Source organism: Asparagus officinalis, chromosome 8, assembly GCF_001876935.1.
Source record: "Asparagus officinalis chromosome 8, Aspof.V1, whole genome shotgun sequence".
NCBI classification, from domain to species: Eukaryota; Viridiplantae; Streptophyta; class Magnoliopsida; order Asparagales; family Asparagaceae; genus Asparagus; species Asparagus officinalis.
The window spans coordinates 13,879,756-13,893,612 of record NC_033801.1 but is presented as its reverse complement, the minus strand read 5'-3'; the positions used below and the strand labels follow the sequence as shown (position 1 = coordinate 13,893,612).

The following is a 13,857-nucleotide window of genomic DNA, read 5'->3' as shown; positions in this document are numbered from 1 at the left end:
GCTTCATGTAAGATTCCAGAGCTTCACGTTTTCCATGTACCTTTTGCTTAAATCTATCAGAATACCGTTCAATTTCTGCATCTTCCGCATCTGCCATTGCATAAGTCAGAACAGAATGCACTCATTGAAATATACTAGAGATCAAAATATAAATATACAGAAAAAGCAAGATATTGACAAAGTAGCGAAATTAAAGTGATGACATACTGTACATCAGGACATAGTGACTGCTCGCTTCTACAATGACAAGCAGATCTTATTGTTTATTGTTTTATTTATTTACTTCCGACGTCTTAATCCCTGACTCTAACAGCAAGCTGACTCCAATTGCATTATACTGTTTTTGTTGCTATAACAGCAGTTCTTATCAGAAGCTCAGCATGAAAATAAAAACATTAGCAGAGAAATAGCAAATAGCCTATTAACATCCCATACTTAGTTAATGATCACCAACTGCAACTTGTAGTAAACTGGTTCAATGAATGGTGGCAATGCCATCATAAATTGATAGCTAATTCAGTCCCATCTTCGGATGGTTTGGGCATGGGGTGTCTCAATGGTTCTGTGTTTCATATAGGCTAACACAGTGAACCATATCATATAACTTCAATTGGCTTTAAATTCAATTTAAGGAGGGCAAAAAAGCTTTGGGCTTTCATTGACTTCCTCATTCTTATATATGCTTCCATATATTTGATCCACTTGTTGCCATATCACTTCGTGAAAAATTTTCATTTACTATCCATGTCGGTAGAGAGTACTGCAAGTGCATGTCATTAGCAACGCATATAGTAGAACATTACTCATGAATCTCAAAATGTTTCTAGATGTGCATGACTAATCAATAGGAAGCTTATAACAGTTACATCGAACATATACCGAGATGGTCATATGTGATTGATATACACCAAAGTAATGATCATTCGTTCAGAACAAAATTATGGGCCTGTAATTAAGAATTAAGCAGCATGATCTAATTACTCGATTCTGCGACTTTCACAACTTTTTTCCCATCTTCAGACTTCTCTATCTTGGGGAATGCATTTTGTTCCAAATGATAACAAGAAGTTACCCAAAATTGTTCCAACCGATATTTCGATGCGATCAACAGTTTTTCCTCTTTTGACATAGTCCCGACATCCGGCAAGCTCGGCAAGGTTACATCTTCCTGCAAATAAATAAATAGATATAATTTCCTCATACCATAGAAAATCACGGAAATTTTCATGAAAAATTAAGTAAAAAAAGGAAGGAAATTATAGAATGTAAATGGAGACGAACCGGGAAAAGGATGTAGGGAAGCGGCTTGGCATTTAAAACCGCCGCCGCCGCCGAATCCGTCCGCGGCCGAAACCGGCCCTCGGCCTCGGCCTCGAAAAGACATTGGAAGAGAGAAACTGAAGAAAGAGGAACTCGATTCGATTACAGAAATGAAAATATGTAATCGTTCGGGGATTGTTTGTAAATCTAACAAAAATGGATCAAATTTGAAAGATTTGATTGCTACGGAGAGAATTGAGGGGTAGAGAGGGGGTTTAGGTTTTAGGGTTTACTAGTACGGCACACGTGCAACGCACGTATACCCATTTCATGATTTTGTGTAGGTTATGATTTTATTAACTTATTTTCATTTTTTTTTGTGCGTATAATGTAAGTGCAAAATGAAAATAGTACAAAAGCTTTTGTAATGTAGTTAAAGTGCGTATGCGTGTGAATTGTGTTTCTTTTCTACATCTTATCTACTCTTCTACAAGTGTGCAACCCCTTTATTTGTTTTTGTTACGGTAGTTATTTTTTAAATGCTACAGTAATTTTTTAAAATGATATAGCATTCTGTCTGTGCTATAATAATTAACCGTAGCATTTTTTACTGTAGTATAAATAGTAAATTTGGATCCTCCTATAAGCATAAAGGAGTAGATACTTATAAGAGCATCCCAAGGCTAACTATTTATGCTACAACAAAATACTGCAGATTATTACTGTAGCAGTATCACTGTAGCAAAAACAGAATACTGTGGCATTTTAAAAAATCACTGCAGCATTTACAAAAAAATACTATACCATTTAAAAAGAAATTAATGTAGCGGAAGCAAAAAAAAAAAGAGGTTGTGCTTTGCACGGGCTGCACACTAGTCTATACTTTATAGGAGGATCCAAAGATTCATTATTCTTGCTATAGTATATGCTACATTGGATTACTGTAGCATTATTACTATAGCACAAACAGAATACTTGTAGCATTCACAAAAAAATTTGTAGCATTTAAAAAAGAATTACTGTAGCAGAAACCAAAAAAAGGAAAGTCGTGCTTTATACGGGGTGCACACTAATTTGTTTATATTTGAAAATAACCTGATCGTTGCTTAAATTGTGTATTTAGTAAAAGTGTGTTTCATAACAATATGAAAATTCAAGAAAATATCCAACATATCCATCCAACTCATGGTCATCAATTATATCAGAAAACCCAAATAGAAATAAGAGCTAACAGTCAAATAATATCATCAATTATCTGATGTTTTAAGAAATGTTCCGGATCATGTATCAACATTGCTCATTACACTATTCTTGATTCATTATTCACCATTGTTAATTTCTCCGCTTTATCTCTCACCTATAATAACCAGCACAATCAAAATGGACCCTCAATTAAACAACAATTTTCATAGAAAATTGATCTTGTTTGAACATGGATAAATTTTTGAGTCCTTGCTTTTTTGCAAAAAATTTTTGCACCTTTTGGAAATGTTTTGTGTTTTGCAATAAGTATATATTAAATATTAGTGTATCATTTAGTTTATAATAATATATTAAATATCACTGATACTTGTTAAAATTGATATAATTATGAAATACCATTAAATTAATAAGTTACTAATTATGAAATCAGTACACAAATTAACATTAGAAAAGTATTTATTAAAAGTATATTAATAAAAATGCATGGAAAATGTATTTGCTTGTAAGCGCTAGCTTCAAGATGAATTTGATTAATTCAAAATAGGCACTTTACTGGAGTTTAGAGAAAATTTTGGATGGAGAATTTAAAGTTTAAATATTAAAATACTCAGTTATTAGCTTGTTTGATTTCCTAAAATAGATATTTGGAGTTAGGAACAGAAAATGACGCACTAATGCTATCATTGATTTTTCTCATTCAAGAGAAACAAAGTACGTGAAAGAAAATTTATGTTTACAACTTCAGTCCAATGATGAAAAGCTAGCGCGAGCCTTGTCGGAAGTCAAACCCTTGCCGGCTTGTACAAAATCCATCTAAAAGTCGAAGACAAACAAATTGCAGTGTGTGCCCTTCAACCCCTTTCGTCAAAGCCTTGCAAAATTCAAGAATAATCATTTCAATATCTAAAAATTAACAAAGACTCACCTCTGCTATACATCCAACTATCGCCCTTCTAATGATATTGCTACTCCTCAGTGCTAGCTGCTTTTATTAGCAAGTTAGACATATGTGGCTATTTACAATGCATATAGACAAACATATGATAACATATAATAGCATAACATATAGTTATTTTTAAACCTTTAAACAATTAGAAATATTCTCTTAACCCGCTTTCTCACCTTCAATCTCGCCAACATGACCATTGAGTCGTAGTAGACTTACCGGTGAATTTCTGGAGCAAAACCGATCGTGGAGGTAGACCGTAAACTTTGACAGAAGATTGTGATTTCACTGAAGTCGATGTTGATGTTGACAATGATGAAGAGATAATAAAGATGGTGGTTGACAGGCTTCATCAACAGCACATCATGAAATCTCAATGGCTAATTTGTTATTTCAGTGTGCCTTTAAATGAGATCCATTTGAACTGATCTACTCACTTCTCATCTCTTGATGATTTATTCTTCGTTGGAGATTAATTTTTGCTGAGGCCTCTGGTTCTTCTCCTTTTTTCAGTTTAGCACGCGTGTATTTATGTGGAGGTGAGAAACGCTCGCTGGTAATGGGATGTTTGAGAGGATTAGTGGGTGGTTTATTAACTAATTAATGAAAAAGGGTTAGTGGAGAGAATTGTCTAAATTTGTAGATTGAAAGGGTTTTGGCTGTGAATTAAGTGTGTGTGTTTTTCTTTGCTTATTTTGACTCGATTGTCTAATTTTAATAACCTACTAAAATCTATTTCTCATTTTTAATTTGTTAAGCCTGACATGTTTTGATGCAGGGGTTTGATCAGGTTAATTTGGGCATGAGCTATTTTTGTTCTTTCTCTCTTTTATATAAATATATGCATGATTTTTTGAAACTATTTTGTATACCTAATACCTAATGTAAACTATATGTTATTTAATTAGAAACTAATATGATGTTTTTAATAATTCAATAATAATATATTTAATTGTCAATATTACTTCTTGTATTTAATACATTAATGATGATGTGATAAATAGAATGAATTGTATGAGTTATGTATGTATGCATGCATATACGTACTTTATGCTTGTATGTGTTTTATGCATGCATGTATGTGTTTTAACATAAATATGAGGGTATATTTGGAATAAATGTTTTAACATGGTAACACACTTTTATGATAGTAAGTATATATTAGATTGAACTAGTATAATGCACGTGCATTGCACGTGAACATATTTTTTTCTCTTGGTTTATGATAATTAAAATTTTGCTTTATATGGCAAAAAAATATCAATTCGATTTTACAAACTTCGTTCAAAACTAATAAGATAGAATTTTGTGAACATATAGGATAAAAGTAAAATATAAGTTATATTCTTTCAAAAATTTATCCTCAATATTTAAACATATGTAGAAGATCAAGAATGAAAGTGAACTCTCTTTTCGACATTGATTCATTACAAATGTTTAAAATCGGAGCTCTCTTCCAAATAATTAGTAAGATATCCGCATGTGCAAATTCTCAACCAGCGGGATGAAATATTTTGTTCTTGAAGTAATTTTTTTTACATAAATACATTAGTTACAAATTCATTCACAACAACCTTCCATTATTGTATGCCTAACTTCATTCTAAATCATGGCTCTTGTCTCATAGGCTCGTCATCATTTCTCATAATAAAAGATATTTGTTAAGACCAATATTCATGTGTAGAAGATATATGGTAAAAGTAAACGATAATTTATTTTCTTTAAAAAAAGTATCCTCAATATATAAACATGTGTAGAAGATCAAGAATAAAAATGAACTCTCTTTTAGACATTGATTCACTACAAATGTTCAAAATCAGAACTCTCTTCCAAATAATTAAATGCATGAGAACTTTTCTTAGACAGAGAGAGACAAATGTTCAAAATCAGAACTCTCTTCCAAATAATTAAATGCATGAGAACTTTTCTTAGACAGAGAGAGATGGTGAAAATGTTTTATTCATGACTTTCATATAATTAAATGCATGAGAACTTTTCTTAGACAGAGAGAGATGGTGAAAATGTTTTATTCATGACTTTCATATATAAAAATAACAGTAATAGTAGGGATTGAACGGACTTAAGAAATAGTGGAGAGAGAATGGATGGAAGAGGTCATTTAAGATATTAAATGCAGGCCATAAAGAAATTTAATTAAGAAAATTATTAATAAATAAAAAGTAATAATTGTTCTCATTTAAGTATGCATGTATGTTCATGTATATATGTGTTTTATTATGTATGTATGCATGAGTTTCGGAGGATGTATGTATGTGTTCTATATATATTTGCATGTATTTTGGAGGGTACTTTGAGAAGAAATGTTTTAATATACCAATCCACTTTTATAACAGTGTTAGATTAGATTAGATTAGATTAGATTAACAAGATTATTAACGGATCGGATACAGTCTGATTCGATCAGATTTGATATTTGTCGTACTCGTATCCGCTTAAGATTATAGATATGTTTCTATTAGGAAAATTCGTATTTATATATGCTAAAGCCAGATACAAATACGAATATGCATATGGATATACATGCGGATATGCATGTAGATACCGAAAGAATCTGTGAAAGCTAAATAATATTGAAAAAATATAATTTGTATGATATAAGAGAGTTCATTAATATGTTTGTTATATCTAAAAACTAAGATTATATATTTTGATCTTCAAAATAAGCCCCAAATCCATTAATCTAATGATTATAACAATTACCATTGTATAAGCAAAATATATTTAGATATTTTAGATAATGGTTCAAATATTCACTACATAAACATCTCTGTATCCATATCCTATTGATTATAAATTGTAGTAACCTAACGGATATGGATACGATATATCTACAGATATTTTTCTAGCACCTATGCTTTTTTTAAGGCATCTAAAAAGTTGTTGCTCTAACATTTTCATGCAAGTGTTTTGCACGTGTAAAAAATTTCTTTTACCCCTCTTTATTTTTCCGCCCCTGAGCCTGTTTGTTTGCACAGAAGTAATTGTGAAGTAGCTGAAGTAAAAGAAGTAGAGGCTACTTCTGCTACGTTCAAACAAAAAAGTATGTTTGATTCTCTGAAAAACTTACTTCCAATATTTTCCTAAATGTTTATGTGGCGCCTACGTGTCATCCTTACTTCCAAAATATTTTTTTAATCCTCAATACTCAGAAGTAGCTCGGAAGTAGTTGAAATGCATATTAATTATGACATAAATACTTTTTATTAATATTTCCTTTATTAGTTACTTCTAACAACTTTTCATTGATAAAATTACTTTCTAATAATATTTTCAAATGTTATCCAAACAAAAAAAGTAAATAAAGAGGAAGAAGTTCTACTTCCATTACTTCTAAAAATATATGAAACAAAAAAAAATGTTATTTCCACTACTTCCTACTTCATAGCTTTGAAAATTACTTCTATAACCTACTTCTTACTTCTAATACTTCCATTATCCAAACGGGCCAAGTTGATTTAGATATTTATTCTTGAGTATGCTTTGGCGGATTTTTTTTTTCTTGCAAATTTTACAAAGGCTATTTGGAGATTTTTTTTTTCAAAACTTTCAAATTTTACACTAAGCTCTTCTAAATTACAGGAAAACTAGTGTGCAGCCCGTGCGCAGCACGGTGTTTTTTTTTTTTGCTACAGTGTTCCCGAGCCCGTGCGCAGCACGGTGTTTTTTTTTTTTGCTACAGTGTTCCCGCCGTTTTTAAACTCTCCCGGTTTGAATTTTTCTAGGGTACTACAGTAACTCGCCTGCTACAGTGCCATCCCCGAGCTGCTACAGTAACCGATCTGCTACATTGTTTTTTGCATTTCTCAGCTGCTACAGTAATACTGCTACAGTAAATCTACTGTAGCATTTACTGTAGCATGAACAGTGCTGCTACAGTAATACTGCTACAGTAAATCTACTGTAGCATTTACTGTAGCATGAACAGTGACTCTTTGTTTCTCCCATTTGTCTACTGTAGCATTTACTGTAGCATGAACAGTGACTCTTTGTTTCTCCCATTTGTATAAAAGAATAGATATCATTAGCAGCATGAGCTCATTGCATCCCAGTCTATATTAATAAAGAGTTTGCATATTAAGATAATTTACGAAAACATAATTTCTTAAATAAACTGACACCTCATCTAATTTTACCCGAAGAAATGACTTAAATAGTTATTAAACGGAATATTTGTTTTATGGATGCAGGCCATTCATGTTGATCTCTATCACATAAAACCTAAATTTACAAATAATCACTTCACCGATATCCACCTCATAGACTTATCATGTTTATTCTACCTAACGTTTCAGAATAAAAAACTGCACATCTACATCTTATATGATAGAGGTTAAAATGAACAACTTGGCTTGTCAAGAGCTATGAAGCACGGACACGAACACGGCGACACAGACACGACACAGACACGGTAAAACCCAAAAAAATAGGACACGACGACACGGTTAAATTTTTTTAATATTATTATTATATATATATTAATATTGAATTAAATTCCTATCATGCTTTGGGAATGAGTGAAATTCCACAAAGCAAATCATACGTTCCTGCTAATTCATAGCCTAATATGATCGGTCATGCTTTCATGACATAAAGTGCCCAATCAATAGGTTTGCTTTGCCTTTAACACTACTATGTACAATAGAAAATGCCTTTTTTGTCCAGTCACACATACTAACCAACTCAAAGATTTGACTTGTCAACAACCAATATTAAAACCAACAAGAGGCATTCATAACATTTATTAGTTTGCATTGATCAAAAAAAAATTCTAGACGCACAGACTTAATAATAGTTAGTTTTATATTAGTTTACATTGTAGAAAGAAAAATTCTTTAAGGACCCAAAATATGGGACCAATAAAGGGGACAAGTGATGTGTACTCCTCCTATTAGATAATGAGTTGGCCATCATCTAATAGGAGGGGGACACCTCACTTGTCCCCTTTATTGGTCCCATATTTTGGGTCCCTATAGCAAAGCTCTTATAGAAAATGATCTAATAAAAAAAGAGCATGCATATGTGAACAAGTCCAGTCTTAATAACATTTATTCTTTGTATGTGAACTTAAAATATGAGCTGATTCCATTAATACAGCAGAAAAAATGAAGAAGAAAAAAGAAAACCGAGAAAAAAGGTCAAACACTCACATTTATTCTTTGTATGGGAACTCAAAACATGAGTTGGATCCATTAATACAGCAGAAAAAATGAAGAAAAAAAAAGAAAACCAAGAAAAAAGGTCACTCACACATTTATTCTTTGCATGAGAACTCAAAATATGAACTGGCTCCATTAATAGAGCAGAAACAATGAAGAAATAAAAAGAAAACAAAAAAAAACCGATGCCTCTGAGAGAAACCTGGGGAAGAGGAGATGTGAGAGAGAGAAGAGAGGGAGAGAGAAAAGCAGCCGAAAAAAAAAAGAAAACAAAAAAAAGGTCAAAAAACTTACAAACAACCGATGCCTCTGGGTGGTCGCCGACTCGCCGCCTCTGGGTGGTCTCCGATTCGCCGCTGCGGTTGAGATGGGGGAAACAACTGATGCCCTAGGATGAGAGAAGAGAGGGAGAGAGAGAAGCAAGCGCCACTCGCCGGATGAGAGAAAAGAGAGGTATCGGTCTTTGCTTTTAGGTTTTATTTCGAAACGGGCTCACAAACAGTGGGTTTTCAAACCCAATAACCGCTTCGTAACCCTCAGTCGGCGTGTCGAGAAAGAATCAGAAAAAATGGTGTGTCGACGGCATGTCAACGGCGTTGACCGTGTCGAGGGTGTTGACCACGTGTCCGACGCGTGTCGAACGCGTGTCCGCGTCCAACACGCGTCGGAGACGAACTCGGCGGCAAATTTGGAGAGTCGGTGCTTCATAGGTCAAGAGAAATCTTAAGTGTAAACTTCTAGTTGCATTTCTTTTGTTTTATGTTTTTTTTTTTTTTGCACGGGATAATAGCGGCACAATTCTGATAAGCATTTTGTCTACACGAGCCTGTTAAAAAAGAGCACTGCATTAAACTGGAAAGTGGAAGCTATGTGAAGCATCTTACTCTTTTTTGCAACAAGGTTTGGGAAATGGTAATAAAAAGCTCATTTTCATGGAAAATAGCAAAATGGTTCAGAAGAACAAAAGTCCAGCAAACAAGAAGAATAATAAATTCTTAAAACAAAACAAAAACTTGCAGCTGACCATGACTTGAGCACCTACAGTTTCTTCTCCAGGCATCAGTGACATTGGATTAAATAGGTTTATACATAAAGAGCAGCTTGGATACTCATTTCTTGGAGTCAGCTTGGACAATAGCTTTACTGAGGACATAGCAATCTGGTGGGGTAATATTCATGTAATAATTTTGAATCGTCTCTGTGATCTCGAATCCAAATTTTTTGTAGAAGGTGATGGCATCGTCATTGTTTGTTTGAACATGCAAATATATTTCTGAGATGTTCTGCTTCGCAGAGAGATCCAGGACATGATTCAACAACTTTGTACCTGCAAAACATTGAAGCACGCTTTGTAGTTTGATGCTGCTTAAAGTGGGTTGTGATCAATACATACATCCTTAAAGCTAAAGAGAACTTAAAACAATCAGTTTTTGCTGAAGAAGCAAAATCACACATCACCTTACTAGTGAATTGCCACGCTTTGACTCACTCTCAAGATATCTGAACCCTTGTTTATTAACTAAATTTAAATAACGAGCTAATCAACAAATATAACCTAAATAAACCAAATCTTACCTCAATCATTTTAAATATCTAATAAGAATAAGTCAAATCTGACTTATCCGAATAACTGTCATATAACAAGTAGTAACTAGTAAATCAATTACACCAATGATTCTGAGCTAGGAACTCCAATTTTTTTTAAAAAAGGGTCAACCTAATAAATTAAGATAATTTTGGAATTTTCACAATAATTTAGCCGCCTTCAGAGGATCCTCCATAGCACATCAACAATTCTCATCGACCGTCAAATTCCCCTTGCTTACAAGATGGCATCCTCATTGTCAAGGATAAGGTAAACTAGGAACTCTTTCTGAACAAACAAACAAAGAAGCATCATATGGTGAGTTGACGGAGACTGAGTTGATAGGATGATCTGGATGTACTCAATTCCTAGCCTGTGTCGACTCAGAGAAATTGACTTTATGACTCCTCAATGGGAAGCTCTCTGGCAGCATGCCAGAGTTGTGCCGTTCTAGCTTCATTATTCTTTCAGTACAAATAAGTATATGGTTAGCAAAGTACCATGAGCCCAGATACAGGTCCTTTTAAGCCTACCTCTCAGGACCATGTCACATTCAAAAGGTGCATCCCGTGGAGCACAGACCAAAGGATATGATAAAGAAGGTAACACTAGGTCAGATGAAAAGAGTCGATCAAACAATGTTCTTTATGCCAGAAGGAAACTATGGCTAGTATTCACAGGAGTTCCATCGTTATCAATAAGCGCTTGATGAGTGATTTTCAAAAAGACATTGTGGGCTTTTGTTAATAATCTCTTCATCTTTGAAAGAAACATTGAATTAGATCAACAGGTCATATCACAAGATCACCATGCACCTCTGTTGACATTTGAATTATAATTATATTAAATAAATATGCTCACAACGCGAAACGGAAGTTTTAGATGTGACAACCATTGCACATCTATCAAACAAAACAAATAATAATAACAAATGAAAATAGATAATATGCTTTCTTACAGAAAGTTAAGTTCCAACCCAATGTCCCACACATCTCAAATAGGCTTTGACAAGTTATATGAAAGTTCAAAGGGGAAAATGGGTTATGCTTAATAGAGATCCCCATGTACATGTAAATTTGTGTTAAGAGCTTAAATGGAAGTAGAACAATATCAGGTAGAAGAAAACATGGGTCTCAACTTAAATGGTCAAATAATACCGCACACACCGTACGAATAAAATTTGATAACTTAAACAATAATTTAAAAAATGAGGCTATCTGTTCACCAACTCACATTGTCTCTATACCGAAAAAAATTATACAAAAAATGATTCAAATCTTGAAAAGAGCTGAAAAGGAGATTTAGAGGTTTATCCTCTAGTCCAAGCTATTCATACAAGTGATCTTTTTTAAGCTGAAAAGTTAAGCAGAACAAATATGGTCTAGTAAAATAGCTTTTTTTGCAAATAAATTCACTCTACACCTAGACAAGCTAGCTCATCTATCACCTGACATGACAGAGTTTTTTACTTGAGGATTTAGTATATAGAACGAGCTAATCATGGCTTTTAAACTGCAGACATTAAGAAGATAATAAGTTTGGCAACTCGTAATAATAACAAATATGATATTTATACAAATGTAGATATAGATAGAAATGTGGGATTGAGATTGGTTGTAAATCTGTTAAAATCATTGAAGCCCATCACCACAAACCTTAGGCGTTGTGCAATGGTACACATCTGCATAAACATGTTAAAGTCTGTGGCATCTCTTACTTTGGATATGCAAGAATCAATTGGAACAACATACAAAATCAGACTAATAATATGATTTCCCGTATTGTTCCTTTTGCCTACACTAAGTTACAACTTTCATGCTGGCTAGATTAACTTAAAGCATCATTCCTTACCTTCAACATATAAAGATCAAGTAAACCAAGATCAAAATCAACAACACATGTATCAAGTGTATTTGTAAATCAAAATGAGAACCTACACTCTAACAATACCAACTATGACTTATACACGTGGATCAAAGTGTCACATTTTGAGATGGACAAGGAGTCAAACACAACATGTGAATGCAAATATCTGACTCGAGTACTCATATAGGGTTATTAGCTAGGTTACCTGGACACTTCGTCTAGTCTCCCGTCCATTTCTGTGTCCGACACTTCTTAGACATTTCCTGAATATTCTCATACATTTACTCAGACATATACTCAATTATATAATATGTCTTTAGTTTAAAACACTTGTGATACACTTCTTGGATGTAGACATTTCCTCACATTTCTACAACTCGTTGGACTTGGGTCAGGTTTATTTCAGTCCATACCCACTTCTTAAGTATGATTTCAAAGAGTCATTTGGGTATGTAGTTAAAAAACAAGCGGCTTTTCAATTCATAATCTACTCAACAAAAGAAACATAAAAATGTTATAGGGATTTTTGTTCTCATAACATAAAGATGTTACAGGGAATTTGTGTTCTCATAACATAAAGATGTTACAGGGAATTTTTGCTCTCATAACAAATAAATTATTAATTTCAATTGTATGAACATAGCCATGTCGCCATATTCTGCCTTTACAAATTTGTCATGTCACGTATCCACACCCATTTCCATGTCCGCACCCGCACCCATACGCATGCAACATAGGTTATTAGTGTATATTCCATAAAATAATCAGTTTTAACAAAGGGCGAATAACATACTCCATCGTATATAATTCTATCGTAAATAACAGCCACATATGTAAATTTAAGGAGAACGATGAACACATCATTTCCAGGTGTGCCGGACATGAAGGGGAAAAGATCCTACATATCATAGTCATAGCTAATGGATCCAATATTATAAAAAAATGGTTAAGAAAAACAATGAAAAAAAAACACCCAAGTTATAGAGGATTATCATATCAAATCAAATCAATCACCAACGAATACTGGTTTCATAATTAACTATTTTCGCCCAAGACTCAAGTAAACAGGCTATCAAAAACTTTACCCTTTCCACTATCCTAATGTGTTGATGTATTACTCCCATTGGCATATTAAAGTTACCGGCTGGTATGTGCATGTGAAGGAAGATACTAGTAAATCTTCAATAATTTATACAACAACTGTTTAAATGAGCGCATCAGCCGACTTCTCATCCAGTAAAGCAATCAGCAACCTGAGAATTTTACACGGCTCGCTCTCGTGTCCGAACCATACATTAGCTAAAAAATCTTCAAGCATAGGGATGTTCGAAACAGCACTATATATATGAACTTATCACATCCAGCAACAATGTAACTCACCATTTAATCAAGCCGCAAACAAATTTTCATTTGAAACAGTTATTGTATAGGGAAATAAAAGAATGAGAGAAAATCAATCAAATCGATAAATTTGCGTACCGATCCCCAGACCGCGGTACGGGGCCAAAACCCCCAAGGTCATGATATAAACCCTGACAGCCCCTCCCTCCTTCTTCTCGAGCCGGCACGCGATCGACCCCACGCAGATATCGCTGTAATAAGCTGCAGTCGGTCCCAAAAAAAAAAAAAAAGAAAAAAAAGAATGAGAGAAAATCAATCAAATCGATAAATTTGCGTACCGATCCCCAGACCGCGGTACGGGGCCAAAACCCCCAAGGTCATGATATAAACCCTGACAGCCCCTCCCTCCTTCTTCTCGAGCCGGCACGCGATCGACCCCACGCAGATATCGCTGTAATAAGCTGCAGTCGGTCCCAAAA

The 13,857-nt window shown here is 33.9% G+C and overlaps 2 protein-coding genes across 2 annotated transcripts in view; both read right to left on the bottom strand.

Moving 5' to 3' along the window:
• LOC109820890 (glutamic acid-rich protein-like) overlaps positions 1-1,567 on the bottom strand; it is a 6,376-nt gene extending 4,809 nt beyond the window's left edge. Inside the window, exons 1-3 of the mRNA XM_020387084.1 lie at positions 1,282-1,567; positions 982-1,168; positions 3-90 (exon numbers count right to left, since the gene is read on the bottom strand). Coding sequence (XP_020242673.1) covers positions 3-90; positions 982-1,129 — 236 coding nt within the window. The 5' untranslated portion in view covers positions 1,130-1,168; positions 1,282-1,567. The remainder of the gene's footprint in view (positions 1-2; positions 91-981; positions 1,169-1,281) is intronic.
• The window catches only part of LOC109819672 (N-alpha-acetyltransferase 50), a 4,821-nt gene continuing 451 nt past the window's right edge, over positions 9,488-13,857 (bottom strand). The window contains exons 2-3 of the mRNA XM_020385482.1: positions 13,717-13,839; positions 9,488-9,913 (exon numbers count right to left, since the gene is read on the bottom strand). Of these exons, the coding sequence (XP_020241071.1) occupies positions 9,696-9,913; positions 13,717-13,839 (341 nt within the window). The 3' untranslated portion in view covers positions 9,488-9,695. The remainder of the gene's footprint in view (positions 9,914-13,716; positions 13,840-13,857) is intronic.